This window comes from Dermacentor silvarum, chromosome 4, assembly GCF_013339745.2.
Source record: "Dermacentor silvarum isolate Dsil-2018 chromosome 4, BIME_Dsil_1.4, whole genome shotgun sequence".
NCBI classification, from domain to species: domain Eukaryota; kingdom Metazoa; phylum Arthropoda; class Arachnida; order Ixodida; family Ixodidae; genus Dermacentor; species Dermacentor silvarum.
Window position 1 is genome coordinate 214,806,904 of NC_051157.2, and position 22,905 is coordinate 214,829,808.

At 49.0% G+C, this 22,905-nt stretch overlaps 1 protein-coding gene across 1 annotated transcript in view; it reads right to left on the reverse strand.

The window, feature by feature from the left end:
• Positions 1–22,905, reverse strand: part of LOC119450941 (acid phosphatase type 7-like) — a 278,007-nt gene that overhangs the window by 173,061 nt on the left and 82,041 nt on the right. Inside the window, exon 2 of the mRNA XM_037714405.2 lies at positions 16,056–16,250. Within this exon, the coding sequence (XP_037570333.1) occupies positions 16,056–16,250 (195 nt within the window). The remainder of the gene's footprint in view (positions 1–16,055; positions 16,251–22,905) is intronic.

Sequence of the window (22,905 nt, forward strand, 5' to 3'; positions counted from 1 at the left end):
GACAGGGGTAATTTGAGATCGCAGGTAGAGGCCTTCGTCCTGCAGTAGACATAAATATAGGCTGATGATGATGACGGAGCTATCGAGGCACAGAGTGCAGCTTGTGCGCGATATAAACGAAGTCTGTCATATCACACAGAAAGGGGAAGGCTCTGTATGAGTCAACCTTCAATACGGACCCGGGATAACAAACTTGAGTATTTGGTCAGCACGTGGCGGCAGCCCAAGAGAGTTCCACTGGTGCGCATGGCTTTTGATAAGGAAGCCTTCAAGTTGCAAACGTTCCGTTTTATTGCCATGTGTTTGAAGAATATGCTGTTAGTTTTCTTCGTGTGCTTTCGAATAAAGGTCCGTGGAGAGTCCGCGCATGTGACGGTGACAAGAAATTTTATTGGTCCTGAGAAACTGGCCAAGGGGAGCCAAAGGCTCCCTGAGGTCAAGTCGCTGGCTCCGCCCACGATGGCACCGGGAGGCGAAATCCCGCTGCGATGTCCTGGGCCCTCTAGACTGCCTGGAGCTGGATGTGGTGGTGGTCGCTTCTTAGGAACTCCTCCCACTGTTCCTTTGTGGCAAGCATAGAGTTTTCTATGGCTGGACACAGCCAGAGCATATGATGAAAAGAGCATGAATCGGCTCCGCATTTGGGGCACGACTGCGGGAAGTGTGGGTCTATCCCGCTAAGGGACCGCGGAGTTGGGTACGTGCGGGTTCGTAGCATTCTGAGCGTGCTAGCTTGTGGTTTATTTAGTTTTGGGTGAGAAGGAGAGAACCACCTCCTTTCCAAGCGGTAGTGTGAGACGATTTCGTGAAAGGTGCACAATGGGTCTTTGTGGATGCAAGCGTCGATCGTTACGAGGATTGCCGTTGACGGCTGCGCGGGTCGTGAAATCGAGCGCCAGCCGGTGAGCTCGTTCGTTGGGGTTGCAGCCGTGCGGTTGGATCGAGTCCCCCATAAGGGCCGAGAACCATGAAATGTGGAAATATGCTTCCGTGCCGATTTGACCGAAATTAGTGAGCTTGTTGATCGCAATTCTATTCGCCCGTTCCGATACGCGCGCCGCCGAAAAGGATCTAACGGCTGTACGGGAGTCCGAGGAGACGAAGATGGGAGAATGTGCGCTGTGTATGGCCAGGACGATAGCCGCGTCCTCCGTCTCGTGAGCACAATTGGTGCGCACAGAGGCCGCATTCACCAGATTGCCTTTCGCATCCGCTACCGATAGGGCGAACACGTTTACGCTGTCGTATCTAGCGACGTCTACGAATAGTGCGTGTAGTTCCTGCGAGTGATCTGTTTGAGGATTGCCTGAACTCTCACGCGTCTCCTACCCTCATTATGGATTGGGTGAACGTTGCGCGGAATCGGGTATAGCTTGATTAGGGAACTAACGTTTTTAGGTAGAAAGACTTTATCCTCCAGGTCGTGCCTGGGCCGGATGCCCGCCTCATTTAGTATTCTAACTCCAGCCCTGCTGGACGATAGTCTATAAACCTGCGCCACCGAGTGGGCTTCTATAATTTCGTCTATCGTGTTATGGATCCCTAGCTTCAGTAGTCGTTCCGTGCTCGTGGACTGGGGAAGTCCCAGCGCACGTTTGAGGCCCGTTCTTATAAGCGCGTCTAATTTGGCCTTCTCTGCCCTGCTCCAATTAAGGTAGGGGGTTATATAGGTAATGTGGCTTAGGAAAAAGGCCTGGATAGCTTTGAGAAGACTGTCCTCCTTTAGCCCGCCTCTTCGGTGGGAGATGCAGGTGATCATTCTGATGACGTTTCCAGCCTGACCAGAGAGCGTATTGAGAGCCGTCACGTTGCAGCGCTTGGCGTCGATGAGCAGACGTAGAATTTTGACCGAGTTTACCCTCGGTATTGGCTGCCGTTTTTGGCTTTGATAATTATCAGGAGACTTTCCAGAGGCTCGAGGTTTGTGACTCCCTGCGTAGATTGCCTGTACAGCAAGAGTTCCGATTTAGACGGGGAGAGATCGAGCCCCGTGCCGGAGAGGAAACCCTCGATGGTTTCTAGCGCGTTATGTAATGAGTGTTCAATCGTGGCCATTGATTCTCCCGGCACCCAGATCGAAATGTCATCCGCGTGAATAGCGTGTCCCAGGTTCTGGAACTCGGCGAGGCGAGCGGAAAGCCTGTGCATGGCTATGTTGAACAGTAGCGGGGTGAGGACCGAGCCCTGCGGGTTGCCACGGTTATACAGCTCGTATGGACCTCCCGAAACCGTTCCTATCCAATTAGAATGGTGATACCTCTACCTCTTTCCCCCTTGTCCGTTATCGCGCGGTAACCTGGGAAGGAGATTTCTTCGCCGCTTAACGTTTCTTGTAACAGAATGACGTGCGGTTTATCCGCTATTGATCTGATGAGTTGTCCGAGGAAGGACTTGCGCCTCTGGAAGCTTGCACAATTCCACTGCCAAACCTTTAGGTCTTTTGCGTTCGCCATTTTGATTATTGGGGATGATAGAATGGCCCTTTCTCACCGTTTCCGGTATTTGGGATTTCTTGTGGTTGCTCTGCCGACGCCAAGGGTCTGCCTCTGGGCTGAATCTTGGATCTTTCTAAGTGCGTAATTCTTTCCTCTATCCTGGAGAACAGCTCCATAATTCGCTTTTCGAAGGAAGCTAATCTGGCGGTTAGCTTGCCTCTGATGAGCTTAGTTGTGGCGGCTGGCCTGACGGCACTGGCATCAGTCGGGGTCTCATCCGGATCCGCGATTTCCTCCTCCGCGTCCCCTTTCGTCTCGCTGACTGGTTCGGGGTTGGGGGCTTTGCGTTTGTATAATGAGAGACATGCGCGGACTGAACGTCCGCGCATGTCTCTTGTACTTTCCTTGTAATTCGTGCAATTGTGAGCGCTGTACAGATTACTACATTTATGAAAATTATTCTAGAAAGGATCCCAACCATAACGATAAAAACATAGGGAAGCAAACGCTTGGATATGTAAAGGCACACACTTATGCATGTTACAAAAGTAGTTACCCTTACAACACAACGAGGCTAAGTGAAGTAAGCCGACGAAGAGGGAGAGAAAATAGGCAAATACGAGTACACATATTTACATGTATTATTACTAAATGACAGCACTTACGTGTCAGCTCCAGAGTTTCATGCAACCATTGCGAGTATGCAACAAATGCAACTTACAGGAACAAATACATTAGGTCAACATGTAATCAGCTATAGGGTGCCTCGATAGCAGCGCCACCGTTGAGGGTGGAGATACCCTTTCGAAAGCGACGGCGCCCCCCCCCCCCCCCGCCCCAAGCGTCTTAGCAGAAATATGAGGTCGTTCAAAACCATCACCAGGTATTCACCGTTATTGAACGCGTACGGGATAAAAGATTTATTCGTCACATATTCGAGTGAAACCTGTTTGCGCCAATTTATTCGGGAACAGCCCGGTCAGGCTAGAAAATCTATCTGTGAGTGCCTGCATTTGCATACGATGATTTGCAAACTTTGACCTGCGTAATCGCGTTTTATATGGTCATGCGCATGCATTAAACAAGAAAAAAATCCACTGGGGTGGAGATGGAAGACCAGCGAAGCTGTACTATGGTGGGAAGTATGTATTTCCAATTATGTCTCTTAAGATGTGATGGTGTAATTGGTTATTTGAACTATTAAAGAATGAGAAATATACATAATCCGGTGTTTGTCATTTATTTAATGACCACAGGGACCATGGCCTTATGGTCGCTACGGTACACCGCCATAGGGTGTACGGCAATGGTTGGCACGTTCTTCATAAACACGTCACCAACGCCGCGCGCGTTCGGTGCGAACGCGGGAAAAACGCCGCCAGCGTCAACAACAGTTGTGCGCGTTGTTTGTTTGACCGCACAAAACCGCTGTCAAAACGCTGGCTACTTGACGGAACGGCTAAACGCCGTTGTCGACACTGTTAGGGGAGAGACGGGCAAGATTCCAGAGAGAGTCGGCGGCACAGGCAGCAGCGACCGTCAGGGCTGCGCGCATGCGCCGCAGTGGGAGAGTGGGCAGTAGTAGTGATTTTATTGAAGAAGAAAATGACGCTTATTTCTGCTGCCCAATAGGGAGCTCGGCGCAGCGTCAGGGGAAGGGGAAAAAGGAGATAAAGATGTTGAAAGGAAGGGAAGAGAAGGAGAAGCAGCAATAGTCTCATGCGATCTTGAAGGAGGCTGGTGATGGAGGCAGTGGCCTGCTAGGGGCGAGCGCTTAGCGATGGGCGGAGATTACGTTCAGTTCCACAAACTCCAAAAGGCTATGGAGAGCTCGGATGTGGGGAGGCGACGGGAACAGGAGGTCGCTGGTTGTCGCAGCAGGTAGACCCTGTTGTCTGTAGGCAGTGATGACCCTTGAGCGGTCGTGTGCCAGCGCTGGGCAAGCACAGAGAAGGTGCTCGAGGGTCTCGGGGTCGCCACAACGTTCGCAGGCCGGTGACGTGGAGCATCCCTTGGCGCGCAGCCGCGCCGCCGTCCAGACAGAGCCCGTGCGCAGTCGAAGCAACGTTGCGCGTTCCCTCCTGGTAAGGCCGCACTCTGGAAGTGGCCTGGGACAGTTGCTATTTGCCATTCTGGCATCCGGGTGGACGATTGTGAGCAGTTTTTTCAGGCGCTGCCTTGAAAAATCTGAGGAAGCGACTGCTCATGTGAGCGGCACTTCAGGATGGTGGGCGGTTTTGGCGAGGGTATCCGCTGCCTCATTACCGGCTATTCCCACATGGGAAGGCAGCCAATGAAATGAGATGGTGACCCCCGCGGCAGCCAATGCCGAGAACTTCGAGCTGAGCAAGGGAGAGTGGGCACGCACACGCAGTCTAGGGTGCCTCGATGCCCTCCTCGCCCACCGCTCCCCTTCCACTGGGGAGTCGCGTTTGCTCTCCGCCGTGCGTTCGCTCCCCTTGAAAGCGCGCGTCCCTCGCTCTCGCGCGCTTTCACGTGCCCATAAGTTGCGTTTGCTCTCCGCCGTGCGTTCGCTCCCCGTGAAAGCGCGCGTCCCTCGCCCTCGCGCGCTTTCACGCGCACATACAGCATGCGGCCAATGAGAGTTTTTTTTTCTATTGCCGGACGCGACCATCGAAGAGTGAGCCCTTAACAGTTTCGCTGTAAAACAGTAAGACGATGGTTTACAGAGCACGTGCACGCAACCCGCCAGAAGAAAGGCAGAATTAGTTTGAACCAAAGGTTGGTCAAGTAAGTAAAGAAAAGGCGTCGCAATGTTCGTTGGCAATTTTGTTTGTCGAAAAGAAAATGAACGTTTGACCTATGAGTGTTCAGTTTTGGAATCGGCTCTTGCCACTTCCTGCCGATCACGCTGAACGTAGATATCTTTCTTCCGTGAGTGACTGTAAAAAGGCATTCGCTCCCTTTTACACAGGCGTTCGTTGTCTTTATTACACATGTTAAGAATAAGCTTCCAGAAAAAAAAAATATTTAAAAAATCATAGCCCTTCTGCTATTGTGAAGATGGAAGCCAGCGAAGCTGTTACTACGACGGGTCTGCTGTAGTTAATATCGCTACAGCGAATTTATATATTATCATTATTCATTACATTGAGCGTCTTCGGCATGTTCGTCAAAGAGCAAGGACACCGGCGTCTTGTTTTCCCCCGGCGTGACGGACAAGTAGTGCGTTTGCTGCGCCATGTCCGCCCCATCGTCATAGGCTAGCGTATGAGCCACAGCGTTCATAGCCGCGGAACACTGCACGGCAGCGTTAGGATCCTGTGAGATCTCTCCCGCTCCTGCTCTCGGCGGCTCATACCCACATATCCAACGCGGGTATGAGGCACACTTTCTTTCTTTCTTTTGTTCTGTGATCCTGTATCTCTTTATTTCTTTGCTTCCTTCCTTCCTTCCTTCCTTCCTTTCTTTCTTGTCCCTGGCTCATATCCGCATATGCCGCATATCCAATGCGGGTATACGTCACACGTGATTTTATTATCGTTAATCGTGACGTAAGTGACGAGCATGTGAGGTTATTGATGTCGTGACCTATCAGTTATGTTAGTCATCCGTTTTGACACCTGTGCTAAGGTGCAACTGGCGGGAAACCGCCACGTATTGGAGCCAAACCACCATGCACACTGAGCCGAAATTGTTGTACACGCCGGTCGGTCTACGGACGCGATCACCTGGAACCTAGCCCTTTACAGCTTCGATGTAAAAATTAAGCACTGAGTAGGGAAATGTGACGCTGCTAATTTCGAAAAGTTGTTTGGAATACAGAATCATGGCACACGGCCGCTCATTTGCGCAGTACAGCTTCAGCTTCGAGGCACAAGCTACACGTGTATTTCGCGGTCGGTACTGGGTAATTTCTTGTCCCATCATCCGTGGCATAATATTTTGAGGGGGCAGCTGGCAAGCCTCACTGACGAGCTACTTGACGAGCTACACTGACGAACTAGTTTTACTGACGAGCAAGTGGTACTGGGTAGGGGGGGGGGGGGGACGACCCCTCGCAGCAACCATACGGCAGACGAAGCATGCTGCCTGAATAGAGACGGGACCGCAAGACACACTAACACAGAAACACAGAAAGAGTGCAGTCTCTGTTACTTGTGACAGGTTTGTCCCAAAACTCAGAGTGCGTAGCTAAACTGCATTTACCCACGGACAAGTGGTACATGCCGGTTGGGACAAATGACGCGCACCGCAGCAGGAGCATACGACACGCGGGGCGTGACGAAAGAGTAGTAGTAGTGGTTTATTAAGGAAAATGACGGCTATTTCTGTTGCCCAATAGGGAGCACGGCGCAGCGTCAAGGGAAGGGGATGTGGCGAAAGACGCGACTGCATCGATGCTAGTTTCAGTGACAGCAGCTGCGAGTGAGTTCGCATAGGGAGCTGTGAAACGCTGGCTGGTCAAGTTTGGTTTGGCACGTGTGTGCACGGGTTTGTGCGTACGCTCGTGTTTGCGAGTGCGCGTGCGTGTCTGCGTGCGTGTGCGCCCGTTGATTCGTGCGTGTGCATAGGTGTGCTTGTACAAGTGCGCAGCGTGTACGTGAGTGTTTGTGTGTCCTGAGTGCGTGTGCGCAGATGTTTGTGAGTGTATGCGTTTGTGTGCGCCCGTGTGTCTCCGCGTGTACGTGGTGCTCGTGAGTGTGTGCTTGTGTGTGATGTGCGTGTACAATACGCAGTGTGTACGTACGTACGTGTTCGTGTTTATGTCCGTGCATACGCGTTTATTTGTTTGTCCATGATTGTGAGTGCTTGCATATGTGTGCGCGCGTGTTTGGGCGTGGGTGTGCATGGCGATGTGTAAGGTGGGTGTAGAAAATTCCCCGGTGATGACGATAGTTGCTAATGCGAAATTTAAGCGCAGCTCTATGCTTGTTTTTATTTCGCGATGTATTGGGGGCTGGGGCGGACAATCTGTCTCGCGCGGCACGTTGCAAATGGAGCGAAGGGTGCCGCGACTGCTGCGCTAATCGGGATATCGCGATAGGCAGCGCGTAGGTGACGCGTGGGCGCGATTCACAGCAGCCGCCGTTGACAGATCTCCGCTCACGCAGCGCCTTGTTTCCATATATGGTTCGGTGGAAGCGCTCGCCGCATGCCTTATCGATGGTACATACGGTTGCTACATAGGTAGGTGTGCCGACCGGCGCGTCTGTAGTGTAGTTCACCACTTCTCCGCGTCATGAATCAAAATTGGCGCTGCGGTCAGTATAACAGTTCCACAGTGCGTGTCGTCTGCTACAGGTGGCAGAGAGTGCGCAGAAATTAAAGCCCGTATTGGAATAGTTGTATGTCACCTGTTCCTGTCAGCTTGAAAGGTGAATAGCTCCGGGTCTCTCTTATTGTTTGAAAGTTCCTAAGAGATGTGGAATGTTTCTGGTCGGAAAAACTACTGACGATGTTCGCGGCGGTATTGCGCCCCCAACGAAGACCACCAAGGACACTTACTGCTTCGCGCCGAACTGCAAATCTGGTTCTAAATCTCTGAGAAAGAGGCCTAAAATAGCCTTGTTTTCGGTGCCAAAAGACCCTGACCTTTTTAGTAAATGGGAACTGGCCCTTCATAAAGCGGACAAGCAACTGCAGCCGACATCAGTTGTGTGCGAGCGACACTTTTAAGAACATTTCATTCAGCGCAATTTCACCCAAGTGGTCAACGGAGAGGTTGACCTGATTCCAAGGGAGCCTCCATGACTTACCGACGATGCAGTGCCATCAATTCTGCCAGGTGCTCCAGCCTACCTCTCTAAAGTGATGCCAAAAAAGGAAAACGAACAATTCTTTGGGACTGCGGTCACAACAGGTAATTAGGACAGTAGGCTGTTTTGAGAATGCGGAGAGATCCCAGGGACGAGATGTTAATAAAGCCTGTGCAAATGGCGACGACAACTTTCACTTTTCTACAAGTACGCTTGCTGAGATCGTCAGCTCGTGTGTTCTGCCTCACGGCCGCTGGACACGACATTCAGTGGAAGGGTGCAATGTCTGCCGCGTTTTCCGTTTGCGTGAAAAACGGAAACAGCGTCACACTCACTAAAGTTATCCTCCTGGAAGCGTGTGATCGTATGTGCGAGCAAATGTTTCTGTCCAGGTGCAACGACTGTTAAATAAATCTGCAGAAGAAGTCAGCTGCCTCCTTGTGGAGGTAGACAAAATGCTGCAATGCCAAGGCAGTAAAGCCATGCATAAATGCTGCCATGTCAAGCAGTACAACACAATGGCTAGATTTCTCCAAATTGAAGCATCAGAACTCGAAAAATATTACGTAAGTACGTTTCCATATACCCTATAAAACGACTGCAGTATTGTTTTATGCATGAAAAAAAAATGCATCTACGTCTTCAATGTGCTGGCTGGAGCACCGCGTTTATGGCTATAAATGTGACGAATCGCCAAGCTAGAAATTTGGCTTAAGCATTTTTTTTCTGACTCGACAACAACAACAACAAATTCCTCATTCTGACTTGGCCTAACTGCTCAGAACGGTATTATAGCACGTACTTGAAAGATAAAATCAGATGCAGCGATACTATAAAACAGGCTGTTCGTCTACACGGCGCAGCCGCCGTAGCGTGCAGCTGAACCGTTATACTGTCCGCAGCGCCCATTCTTCGTCATGAGGCGGAGAAGTGGTGAACTAGCTCGCTCGGCACACCTACCCATCTAGCCATTATATCGATGGCGTCATTGGTGAACAGACGACGCGCGCAACTCAGGCGCCATCTCGTAGCGATCGTCGCCGCAGAACACGTCTTGCACGGCACTATGCTTTTCTTCTCACGCTTTGGCCGACCCTCCTCCTACTCCGCTTTCCTCCTTGCGCTCTCACCGCTACCGCTGTCTTTCCTCCCCCTCTGTGCTCCGCGTTTGCTCCTTTCATCCTTCGCTGTGCTCGTCCGCTCGGTTACGCCGAGGAACACCGACGCCGAATCTCAACGCAGGAACGGACGCCTAAGAGCTGCGCTGTAAAATACACAGTGCGTACGTACGAGTTCTCGTGTATGTACGCGCGTACGCCTGTTTGTGTGTACATATTTGTACACACAAACACATACGTCGTGTGTGTGCATGGGTGTGTGCGATGTGCGCGTGCAAATACGCAGGGTGTACATACCTATTTGCGTGTATGTACATACACGCAAACACGTACGTGTTTGTTTGTACCTGCTTGCGAGTGGACGTGTTTTTGTGTGCGCGTGGGCGTGTTTGGGCTTGTGTGCGCATGGGTATGGGTGATGTGACTGTGAAATACGCAGTGTGTACGTACTTTTGTGTGTATGTGCGTACGTACAGTCAACCACAAAAGTTTGCGGACCACGCGAGCGCGTGGCCAAGAGCCTCTTCGCGACACTTCCGCTACGTCACCAGCGATCGACAGCAGCGCTACGTTGAAGACGCATCCCTCCTTAAATCTATGGCCTGTCTATTTTCGCACTGTGCGCAAATATTTTCTACCTATCTCTTTCAACGTGACGCGCTCTTTGTTAGCCAGGGCTACTTGCTTATATTTTGAGAGCAGAATATCAGTACAAGTAATCAGACAGCGTATTCTTCGGCTGTTATCAGTTCTATTTTCGCGTAGCCACGCTGTTTTTTTTTTCGTGAGTGCGTGAGTGAGCGGTGAGGCAGCCATGGGACACAGATGCTTAGTCAGTAGGCAGAATTTTTCCGTTCCTCCCCCATCGCTAAGTGACAGTAGCGGCCGGAATTTGATCGCCTGCGCCCAGGTTTTGCTGCGCAAAGCCCGAACCACCGCGCTGCTATAGTGGTTACATTTAGAAAAATAAGAAATAATCGGGTGCGATGACTCTTTTTATAACCCTTTGCGACACGGCGTCCTTGTATGGGGACCTTGTTTGAAATGACCTAAAACTCAGTGTGCACATTCGTGTCCGCTTCCTGATGGGACAACTAGCGGTCAGTTAACTTCATTGTCCTGCGTATTGCTGCAGATGATCACTTTGCTGGAGACACTACCATGTTAGACAATCGTTCGACGTGCCGCGTTCCAAGACCAACGTCAAGAGTATTTTTTTTCTCCGGTCGACACGAATACAACCGAAAAAGCAAGTGTGCATGCGTTTCGGGCCTAATAGTTGATTCTTTTTATGCAAGCATTGAAGCTGACGGATTTCAGAATAATTAGATAACGAGTTATACGCTAATTAATTTTTTTTACTGAAACTCGCACAAAACAGCACATTGCTTCGTCTTCTTTCTTGAAATGTAATAGTGAGCGTCTTGAAATGATGCCATGCGCATTTGACGCATTTGCAGACAGTGCATCATAATTCGTGTCTGAAGGGGATGAATTTATTCACAAGACATTTACAGAAGTGTCATGAAACATAGGTCTCTCAATGATCTAGTAGGAAGTGAAATGTCCGCCGTTTTCTAGCACCTTATTGATGCGTGTGGGCATCGACTCGTACAAAGATTCAGTAATCTCCGGTCGACCGCGCAGGCTTTCCCATTCTTGTGCGATCGCTTGCCACAGCGTATCGGCCGTGCGGCCGCGGTTGGCTCGTGTGGACAGCCGTTTCTTCAACATGCCCCAGACATTTTCTATGGGATTCAAGTCGGCGCCACATGGAGGCCACTCAAGCTGGCAAACAGCATGTTCTTCTAGCAATGACTGGACGATACGTGCTTTATGGATCGGGCTGCGGTCGTGTTGAAAAAAATAGCAGCCGTCGCTGAAGGGACCGTCCAGCGCATACGGAACGAGGTGTCTAGTGATGACGTCGCAGTACCGTGACGCAGTGAAGGGCCCTTCCAGACGCACAAGGGGACCAAGGCCATTTTTGCTGATTGCTCCCCACACGCTCACGGAACACCGTCCACTGGATAGAACACTCTGTGTGTAATTAGGCAGATATCTGCAAGAAATAGCATACAATTGGGTTCCAGCGGCGCGTCTAAAAATGTTGTGATTCCTTTTGCGTATGAACTTTATAATGCTGTTATAGAGTTGCAATAGAAAACGTGCAAACATCATTAGATAGTACTGAAAGACCCACTGGCAGCTTTTAATTAGCTTCAGAGTAAGTAGTACTATGAAACAATCGTTAATGTTTTCAACATAATACCACTACAGAAAAATCTCGTAATGTGCAAAAGCTCATTTTACGTGAAACATGTTGTGATGCAGAATTAGCTTCGTGAATTAACTGCCAATACACTGTAAACACACCTGCAGTTTAGTGGACGCCAAACCCGCTTCCGTTGGTCCCAGCGCGTGGAAAAAGTTGACTCGTCGCTAAAGATGACATCGCCCCATTTCTCTGTTGTCCAATCTTTCATTGCTGTAGCGAACATGAGTCGTTCTTGTAGCTGGCTGTCTGAGAGGCAGGGCTTCTGTGCTGCTACGAAAGACTGCAGGCCAAGCTCACTCAGCCTTCTTCTTACAGTCTCAGACGATACCGTGAGCGAGAGCGCTTCTCGGATATCCTCTGCACTTTGAAAAGGATCAGCCACGATGGCGGCCGTAATCAGGCGGTCCTCTTCCTCAGTCGTGGCCCTTGGACGCCCACTGCGCTCCATATCTGTGAATCTGTCATCGTCGCGGAAAGCTTGAATAATCCTATTCACGGCAGTCCGGCTCCTGTTGGTTCGGCGGCAGATTTCGCGCTGAGGTATTCCCTCTATAAATAAACGCACAATGTGCCTTCTTTCGTCAAGTGGAACACGCAGCGGCATCTTTCCAAATAGGCAATCACCACGTGGCCTGAAGCAAGTCTACTACGTTTTCAGCGACTGATGCGAAGATGCGCCTATGTGTGAAAGAAAATTTTCTGTGCATCCGCTTTTTCTTTATTTTTGATGACAGTGAAACACCTCCCTATCCTTTCTCTCAAGACGCAGAAGCAGCAACACTCATTGGACCAAGATGCTGCCAACCAAAGTGCGCCAGTAAACGTCGCGTAAAAAAATCGTCGCAGCGCTTCGTGAAACTTATCTACCCACTGGCACACCAGTCGACAAAGGTTGCAGTGATTGCTCCGATACTGCTATCAAGCCAGATATGTGGCGGTCTTATCGCAGACAGCGCTCTGCGTCAGCACAACGAACTAACAATGTCATGCACGGGAATAAAAAATTAACAGGCAGGCGAGTACCAAGAGGGCTCATATCCGGGAGAGCGCCCCTGTCGCCGCTAGGTGGCGTACCGCTAGGTGGCGCGGATAGGCAGTCTCGCACGCGCTCGCGTGGTCCGCAAACTTTTGTAGTTGACTGTACGTCTGTTTGCGCGTACATCCGTGTTCGCATTTGTGTGCACGTGCGTGCGTGTGCGTGCATGTGTGTACGTGTTGGTGGTGTGCTTGTCCGTGTAGGTATGTATGTGTGCGCGCCTTTGTGTGTGTATGTGTGTTCGTGCGTGTCCTCATGCGTGCTTCCGTATGTTTGTGCGTACGTGTGTGTGTGCTGGTTTCCTTGCGTGTGCGTGCGTGTTTGCGTGTGTTTGTGCGCATGTGCGCGGTGCGTGTTTGTACGTGCGTGTGTGTTTGTGTGGGCAAGTGCTTGTGCGCTTTTTTGTATGTGTGAGCGTGCGTGTGTATTTCATACAGTTCGAAGCGTTTTTTTACGTGCAACAAACATCTTCCAAGCTGGCGCAGTGGTTGCTGAGAAAAACCATTTATCCGTTCCCGTGTATTTAAATAGGAACTCCTGCATAAAACCTGTCTTTAAATGCCTACTTTCGTGTTTAAAATCTTGCGAATACATTACGACACCGAACACTTCCTTTCACCTAATTCCGACTCATGGCTCACTTTTGCCAGCAATTATGATACCAATTTCGCTAAAATCACAACGGCTTGCGTACACGCTACAAGGCGGCGCGGCCATAGAGGGCGTGGCATAGATGAGAACCAATTTGGCGCCGATGGAGACCGGGTCCCCAACCTGAAAGCCGAGATGATCTAATCGGTTATATTTGGCAGCGCCCTCTAAAGGAGCGGCCGAGAAATGTTTTAACCGTTACATATCTGCGAGCTTTGATTTCTTTGTAAAGCACAGCGGAAAAATTCTAATCATGTACTCTGCCTGACGGTACGGGACGAAAATGCGAAGTCACAACTGGAGCTGCAATCCGAAACGCGCCCGCATCGATAAATCGAAGTTATTGCCCACTTGTGAACTACATGTCAAGTGCTTGCTGTTACTATCACAATTGCATAATGAAGCGACCTCGGTCTTAGTTACGCAGATGATGCACAGTTAATTGAGGTGTTAGTAACGATCGGCTGCCTTACACAAAAGGAGCATGTTGATCGCAATGAACTGCTCCAACAACAACGGCTGTGAACGCTTGATTACAATCATGCGGCCTATGCGGTGTGCTGTTCACGACAGCTAAATGTCGCGAGTAACCTAATGGTTGTGGAGCTGTTACATGTCTTAAGACCTGTCCCTTCTTGAAAAACTGTCACCCCTCGAAGTCAAGTTAGGCGCAGCTCGCGCAAACGTGCACATAGTCTTCATACCGCAAGCTGATTCAGTGTCCTGTTTGCTCACCACGCTGCACAGATGCAGCAGTTGATAGGCAATAAAATAGCTCAATTGCAGTAACTATATAGATCAATGCTTGTGCGAGAACTCAGATATGTGGTGAAAACTACGCCCGGGTGTGATTAGGGCAAGCGCTGTCGACCGAATAATGACATCTTATTTATACATGGCCGTCTGCTACGCTATTCTACTTCTGGTGCAGCGACAATACTTCAGAGAGTGGGCGTGTACTCGAGGCCAATGCTTTGAACAACAAAAAACTGTGGCTCCAATTCACGCTGTGAAGGTGGTTGGACAGCGAAGCTGTAAACGACACCCACAACGATTACCCATTGTGACGTCACTTGAATTCACGCACGTGGCTCTACAAAGAGTTAAACCAGAGACAAGTGCAATTTACTTAACCACACCCTTTCTTACTTCACAACGACATTATATTCACGCCGTTCTTCTGGCGTCTTTCCTTTCCGTGGTCTACCCATGGTAGCTTAGAATGAACTGAATTAGTTGCTAGACCATGGTGACCTCACTACGTGATTTCTATGTTGTTGGGTACTTTTCCACTAGGAGTAGCTTACGCAACCGTAATCTATACCGTGGAACACAGGCGGGAGAAGTAATGTGCTTCGCATTATTCGCAGATGTCATTAGCATAGATTATACGGTTTACACTTCACACGAGGGTTTTGAATGACGTCAACCCCTTTCGAAGCAGCTGCAAACCTAACCTTTACCGGAACGCGTAGGAGGGTGTTCCCGTTGTTCACACGTGCCTTATCATGCATCGTGTGGTTTTGATGCTTGTTTTGTGGTTTTTCTTTTGAAAACGAGTGTTGAGCTGTATGCTGTATGCCTGATTTCAAAGGAGATATGCTGTTTGTATTCAATTTTTAGCCTGGCGTTTTTTGCTTACGCCAACGACACCAACATTTCCTTGGTGGTAGAGGTATACAGCTTCGCTGTAATAAACGTCACACAAGCAAGGAACACCCCAAGTCATTTTGGTTTAACACGAGATGTCATCGCGGTCATTGATGTTAGTGTTTTGTTGTGAAAACACTAATCAGTAACACCGAAACGTGTACGTACCGGCTACAAATAGGTAATGATTTAAAAGTCTGGCTGGCAATCATTCCTTGAGCTTTTTGTGTAGGTGCCTGGGAAAACCACCGTTTTGTGGATAAACGACTGCCATGCTCTCATTGCCTGCCAGTGATCCGCGTAATATTAGATAGCGAAGTAGATGCACACATACTCATGTTAGGTAATCACATTAGTTGTCCTTATCAAGATTTAAAAAATATCAACAGGAACAGCAATAGGAAATCAAATTCTAAAATAACAGCAATGAACAAGAATTGCCGAGAACATACAGTATCGAAAGAATAATACGCACACAGTACGAAATTATAATTTAGTGAACAAGCTGTTTTGAATGCATTAATGGAAGCGCGAACAGGAAATAACTGATCGGAAGGGTGTTACGTCTAATTACCTAAAAATGACGTGTAATCGCTGTGTCGCCTCATTTTAAGCATGGAGTGGTCCGAATTGTACATTTTTGAGTGTCAAATAATAAACTGTTACAAATGCAGTTGAAAGTGGAAGCGCATATAAGTATTTTTAGAATTGTTCGAATTTGAACTTAAGCTCATGCTACATCGGTTAGGAAATTTGCAGACGCAAGTTGAAATCAGCTAGCCCAGGACAAGGGGTAATTGGAGATCGCAGGGAGAGGCCTTCATCCTGCAGTGGACATAAATACAGACTGATGATGATGGTGACATAATGCTATTTCTTTACTCGCTTTCTCAGGAGTTTATTTTTTAGAGAAGGAAGTGTTTTGTTCTACGTTTGAATGATTCGCATTTCCTGTAACACCGCGTATGGACTATTTTCTGATGGTTTTATTTGGGAACTGCAGACCTCCATATGTCGGACCAGTCCAACTGTTGTAATTGCAGCGTTTTTCCTATACCTGCCAGTTACGCGTACTCGTCTGCACTAATTTGGTGAAAAGTTGATCTTATGCGTCACCCTGTGTCGGTCTTCCGTTCGTAATTTCAGATCGTGTGCGCGTATACTTACCGTAAAACGCTCCTGGCGTGAGGTCTTCCAGCAGGACCCTGTGAATATAGATGAGCCTGCGCTCGGAGCCGCCGTCGTAGAACTTGGTGCTTTGGCCCGTGGCTTGTCTATCCAAGCCGCCCTCGCCGAACTCCACCACGGAATCGTTGGTGGGGTCGAAAGTTGTCCAGGTGACCAGCATCTGTGTAGGAAGCGCTGCGCACGCACATCGACCGTCGGTGAACAACAACACTCTAAAATTGCCTTGTTTCCAAATTTGCTTAGGAATATTATTCCATCACTCGAATCCTCACCTGCAGAAATTAATATCTTCTAACAACCGTGCTTAATATATATATAGTACCCTTCGCATATCGAAGTGTTCTGTGATGCAATAACGCTCAATTACTACCATGCTTTCTTTCACGCAGTGATGTCTGCTAACAATAAAAAAAATAAGTCAGGATCCGCACACGCATGACAGCCAGCGCTTGAGATGCAAGTGGTCAGAATACAAATATCTCTAAAATTCACCATAGAATATCAAGCATAATAACGTACAGACGTACACAGCACTTCTCCACATTGCATCAATGGCGAGAGATAGGTTTGTGATTCTGAGACCATAAACACATACATCGTATCTCCGGCTCAGCATCATCTACGTACCCTTGCATCACGACGTTGAACAACTCTTCTTTGCTTTATTTCCTAAATTTTTACAGTGAAGCTGTTAAGGGCTAGTTCCCACAGAATCGTGTGCGCGTGTAGAAAAAAAAAACTATCATCGGTATATCGGCTCCATGTGTGTGATGGTTTGGCACCATGTGCGTGGCGGTTTCACGCCAGTTGTGCCTTAGCACAGGCGTCAAACCCGATGACTAACATCACTGATAGGTCATGGCATCAATAACATCACATGCCCGTCAGTCACGTCCCGATTAACGATAATAAAATCATGTGTAGCGCATACCTGCATTGGATATGCGGGTATGAGCCAGGGACAAGAAAGAAAAAAAGAAAGAAAGAGAGGAACGAAGGAAGGAAATAAATAAACAGAGAAAAAAATTGTCGCAGTTTCACCCGAAAGGCGAAGCATCAATTGGGATAGCAAATTTGTAGACAGCTAATTGGAGTAATGATAGTAGCTTTATGAGCGGTATAAACTTGGACATGCAGCAGCACCGGCAACACGCAGAACTGTTGTCGATGCCGTCAGCGTTTTGCCCGCATTTGCACAAAACGCGTGCGGCGTTGGTGGCTGTTGCCGGAGCCTCTGGGGGCGGCTCGGAGGTTTTCGACATCAGAACGGGACACTCGTCGAGCTGCGTCGGAAGTCTTTACCACCTTCTCGTCTCACAACGTTTTTACATAAATACGCACTTGGTGCCGCAGCTAAACGTCGCCTCCCTTCCCCCCCCCCCCCCCCCCTGAGGCCTTTCGCGCGTCGGAAGAAGGCGCGTTTGCTCTACATAGGAGACGCAGCGTAGGCGCCAGCGCGAGCGGATGTATGCAACGTCGGCTCCGGCAAACGGTACGTGCTCCTCCTATCCAATTTGTCCTACGGCCACTAATCTGCTCGAGAAGCGACATAAGTGCCTAAGGAAGACAGGGAAACCGCCCATTCCGGGCGAAATCCGACCTTTTTTGTGCTGAGAACGATTATCAGACCGAGACGCTCAGCTGCTCAGTTAAGCCTCACCCGAACGCAACACTCCAATTGCTAGTAGGTAGAGCGTTTGACCGCTGGCGCCACGCTGCGCCGCTCGCGCGTACCGCGTTTCTAGGTGGTCTCTTTCGCTGAGGGCGCTCGAACGCAATCGTATGGTTCGCATGAATGCAACCCTTTGAAGCGTGGTTGTATGGCGGATTCCACGCCGCCATACAACCACGAATCAGAAACACCTGGCACATATATAAATGAAATCACTCTTGTTAAAAGCCACCTTCAAAAATACGATGCTGAACGCTATAGAGGTGCTCGCATTCGCGCTCGTACAACCCGTGCCTTGCACTCGGAAGAACCAACGCGCCAGGCGTTACTTGATGAGCGTCGGCATGCAAATTCAAAACATATCTCAGATATATATTCTAATGGCGTGCTTGTGACAAAAACGGAAGAGATTATCAAGGAATTTCAAAGATATTATACAACGCTGTTCAGCTCAGCTCATGCGCCAAATCCTGATATTCTGACACATTTCGTCTCCCTAGTTAACCCTCTCTCAGAGGATGATGGATCTGTGATTAGTGGACCATTTACCCAGCAAGAAATAGAACTTGCCATTGATCAGTTACCGCTTTCCAAAACACCAGGTCCTGATGGAATCTCTGGAGAATTTTATAAAGCCTTTAAATTTATATTAAGCCCTGTTTTACTTAATATATTTACTGCTAGTTTTGATGAAGATTGCCTACCACAATCTTTTACTAAAAGCCATATTATCTTAATCCCTAAAAGTAGTGAAAAAGAAAAATTGCGGTTTGTAGAATGCCATAGACCCATTACACTGACGAATGTAGACTACAAAATTTATGCAAAAGTCTTATCTAATCGACTCCAGTATGCAATGGCATTACTTATTGGACCTCACCAGACTTGCGGATTAAAAGGCCGTTCCATACAAACAAACTTGCATCTAGTCCGAACAGCTCTTCAGTACTGCTCGTCCCACTGTGATCATTTTGCATTGCTCCAGATTAATTTAGCGAAAGCATTTGACCGAGTGAACCACACGTTCCTTTTCAAACTTTTAGAACACGCCAATGTTGGATCCGTTGTTTTTAACGGTGTTCGCATGTGCTACACTAACTGTTCTACCAATATAATTGTTAATGGAAATCTGTCCGAGCCGGTGTATATTCTTTCCTCTGTAAAACAGGGTTGTCCGTTATCACCACTTCTATTTGCCCTTTATTTAGAGCCACTGTGTATAAGCATTCTAAAATGCAGTGACATTCATGGCTTTAACATTTTGGGCAATGAACTCAAAGTATTGGCTTATGCAGATGATCTTGCCTTTTTCTGCTCAGACAAACCGAGCATTGACAAGGTGCTATCATTGACTGAAAAATTTTGTATGGCTTCTAGTGCCCAGATAAATTGGTCAAAAAGCTCAGGTCTTTGGTTTGGTTTATGGGGATGTACGCCGACCCAATATGCTGGTATAGAATGGACAACCGTGCCACCTAAATACCTTGGTCTACCTTTTGATGCATATAAGCTTAGTGCACATTTCTGGCGGGAACGTGTACCGGCACTTCAACGCCATGCGGATACCTTTACGCCACACCGCCTTTCAATATTTGGTAGGGCGGCGGCTTGTAACTTGTTCCTGGCTACAAAAATATTTTATGTACTGCAAATACTTCACTGTGCCCGGACTTATATTCAACGATTTCACAGAATATTTGCTACTTTTGTGTGGTCTTCCACCTTTGAGCCTATGAGACGAGATAATATCTTTAGACCCGTATGTGCTCGCGGACTTGGCCTAGTGCATCTATATGTGCGACAGATTGTTTGGCGTTTCTTCTTTTTTCGAGATACTTCACACCCGATACTGCGATCATTCATACAAGTGAACTTATTCAATGCATTACCCAATCTGGTAGTTTCATCCCAATATTCTGAAAGACCTTGTTTGTGGGGTTTTATGTATGAAGTATATTTCGCTGTGCAGTTCCTCATGGTTCAATTTTCTACTGAGTATCTTTACACAGTGTCTAGAAAACAACTATACAAAGATTTGATATCAATGATTTTCCCACCTCCACTTTACCGTTCTACATTCTCAAGTTTGCCAAGGAAAGAAGTACTTAAACGAGTCCGCAAGATGCCTTTATCCCCATGTACAAAAACGTTTTTCTTTAAATTACACAGTGAAACATTTTCCTGTCAAAACTTGGTTGCACAAAAAAGGAATTTTTGTATCCACTGTGAACTGTCGCCTTTGTGATGTACCTGAGACTATAGAGCATTGCTTTATAAGTTGTAAAGACGCAATATTGTTTTGGGATGTGCTCCAAAGAACTCTCAAGAAAGACTTCATTTTGAATCACCATACCATCCGATACTTGATTGCACCCCACGGAGAAGACGTGCCTTTTGATATGTTTTTCTTAATTGGACTACACAGCGGAAGACGCGCATGTTATGGAAGACGCGCATGTTAGACAGAAACGCTGAACCTGTTGTTTCGGCGAAATTTCACTACGCTCAAATGATTGGTCACTTGAAGGACATGTATGACTTGACAGATTTTCAACCGGACTGGTACCATCTCTTGTTACGTTGCTTGTCGTTGCCACCTTTTTAGGATCAAAGTTACTTGCCACTTGTTTAAGAACAAAACTACTTTAGTTTTGTTCGTGTAGGGTGTGCTTAACGAGATTTTAGGCCGTTTCTAGGCCATGAATATAAGATGTGTTGGCTGGTGCTTGCACGTTTTCCGCAGATACTATTTCTCTCGCATATACATGATGCAATAAATACCATGTAAGAAAAAAAAGTGGTTGTATGGCGGAGTGGCTACGGCGCTCGCTTTGGAATCATGCGTTCGCTGGTTCGAATCCCGCCCGGGCTAGAATTTGTTTTTCATAATATCACGCTTTTCTTTTTTTGTTTCCTCTCTGTTTGCCAGCGTGGTCGTTTGAACCCCGGTGCCACGGCGGCAGCCGTGGTACCGGGCGCCGACGCGAAGCGGCGGTCGTTGGGGTGTTGCGGAGCGCAGCGTAGCAACACCCCAAATAAAAAAATACTGCTTCAGTCAGGTAGACTGCTCCATCCCTGATAGTGAGATTATATTTGGATCATCAAAACAGTGATGCGTTTATAATACCACCGATCCCAACAGCAGGCTAGTCACCACCAGCCCAGCGTTTTCTCCGTCAACGCCTCCTCCGTTCCAACGGCGGCGGCTAGAAACATGGTACGCGCGAGCGGCGCAGCGTGGCGCCAGCGGTCAAACGCTGTACCTACTAGCAATTGGAAATACGCCACCCGTACTCTACCTCTCCGCCGACACCGCCGGCGACGCCAGCCATTATGATGGAAGTAACGGTTGAAGGCGACACCATAACCACACAAGAGATCCAGTCAGACGATTGGACACCAGTGCTGTACAAATCCTACGCCTCCCGACCAGCCAGTTCGCCGAAACCACGTCACCACTCCGGCAACACTACCTCCGAGGCAGCTAACCCGAGCGCCAGGGACGCACGACGCAGCAGCCGCCACCTGCAGCGGCAAGACGCCGGCCCGCGTACCACCTGTGACCAAGGAGACGCGCCTCACAGTTCAGCGTAGCAAGCAGCTGCCCCCACTCCCACCCAACGCTATTCGAGTGGTCGTTCGCCCGCGAGGTGAACTACGACTTCTAGACGTCCCAACACCTCGACTTACGAAGGCAGTGCAGACCCAGCTCCGAATCCCTCTACCGGACGACTTCTGCCTGCGCACCCACCCGACCAACAATACTTTCACCATGGCAACAACCCACTTCCCAACAGCCGAGACTCTCAAGACGCTAACCTCCCTCGAAATTGGAGACCAAACCTACCCTTGCACGGCTTACGGGGCACCCCCACCGGGGGCTACCAGAGGAGTCATCACAAACGCCTATGATGACGAGACCCCAACGCAACTCTACCAAGACTTGGTCAGAAGAAATCCGGAGTACACCATACTAGCAGCCGGACGCATGGGAAAGACGCACTCCATCCTAATCACGTTTGACGCAAATGCCGTCCCGCACTCCATCAAGTACATGGGAGCCATCCACCGCTGCACCCTATACCGCGGCAGTCCGGATGCCTGTACCAATTGCAGACAGCCGGGTCACCGTCACGACGTATGCCCAAGCCCCAAGACAAAATCTTTCACCCGCTGTGGAACACAGCATTCGCAACAAGACCTCCCTTGTACGCCCAAGTGCATTCTGTGTGAGGACCCTCACCTTACCTGCACGGGATCGTGCAAGGGACGAAACCTTCACCAGCCAGGGAAACAGCCAAGCCACCCAGAAACGCCGCAGCAGGAATCGGTCCCACCAAGAGACAGTTTTCCCCAATTGTCATCCGGACCCACCCAGCCCAACCAACACAAGCAAGCCTGGACAGAGCCATTGAAACAAGCCTGGAGCACACCCCTTTCTTCTCACAAGCACACGACATCCATGACAGTGAATCCCAGTTTACAACACGCCCTGGCGAAATCCCAGGACGAGGGAGCGGCGGCCAAAGCAGAAGCTACAGCAGCCCGAGCAGAAGCCGCCGCTCTTCGGCAATGCATCGCCAAACTGGAAGCCCAGATAAGTGCTCTTGCCACTGGATCTGCCATTTCACCTACCCCCGCTCTTACCGCACCTCAACCTTAACCCACCCACCGACCATACCTTGCCCAGCCATTCCAGCCCTACTTCCTCTCCTGATTCGCTAGCAATGGAGGCTGACACGGCACCCTCTACAAATTCAACTCCACGCACAACGCCACCTCCCTCCACCCCATCTTCCTAGACGACATTCCAACCCTGCTTGATTCCTTTGCTGCTCGCTTTGAGGCAAAATTGCAGGACGCTATCACTCGCATCAACGAGGAATGTGCAACCCTCAAAGACGCGGTTATTCACATATCACAAGACAATGCTGCTCTTAAACACCGATTCGACGTGCTAACCCAAGGGTTTTCTGACCGCTATAGCGATCTTGAGTGCCGGCTCAATTCTTACGCAACCCGCCTCACAAAGCTGGACTCCACCCCAAGTAGACGTAAGAAGCATAAAGCAGCTGAAGGACAGGACAACCCTATCCCTACCACAGCTCACGACTCCCCCCTCCCCCCCGTTATCACGACTCCCAACCCCCCAATCGA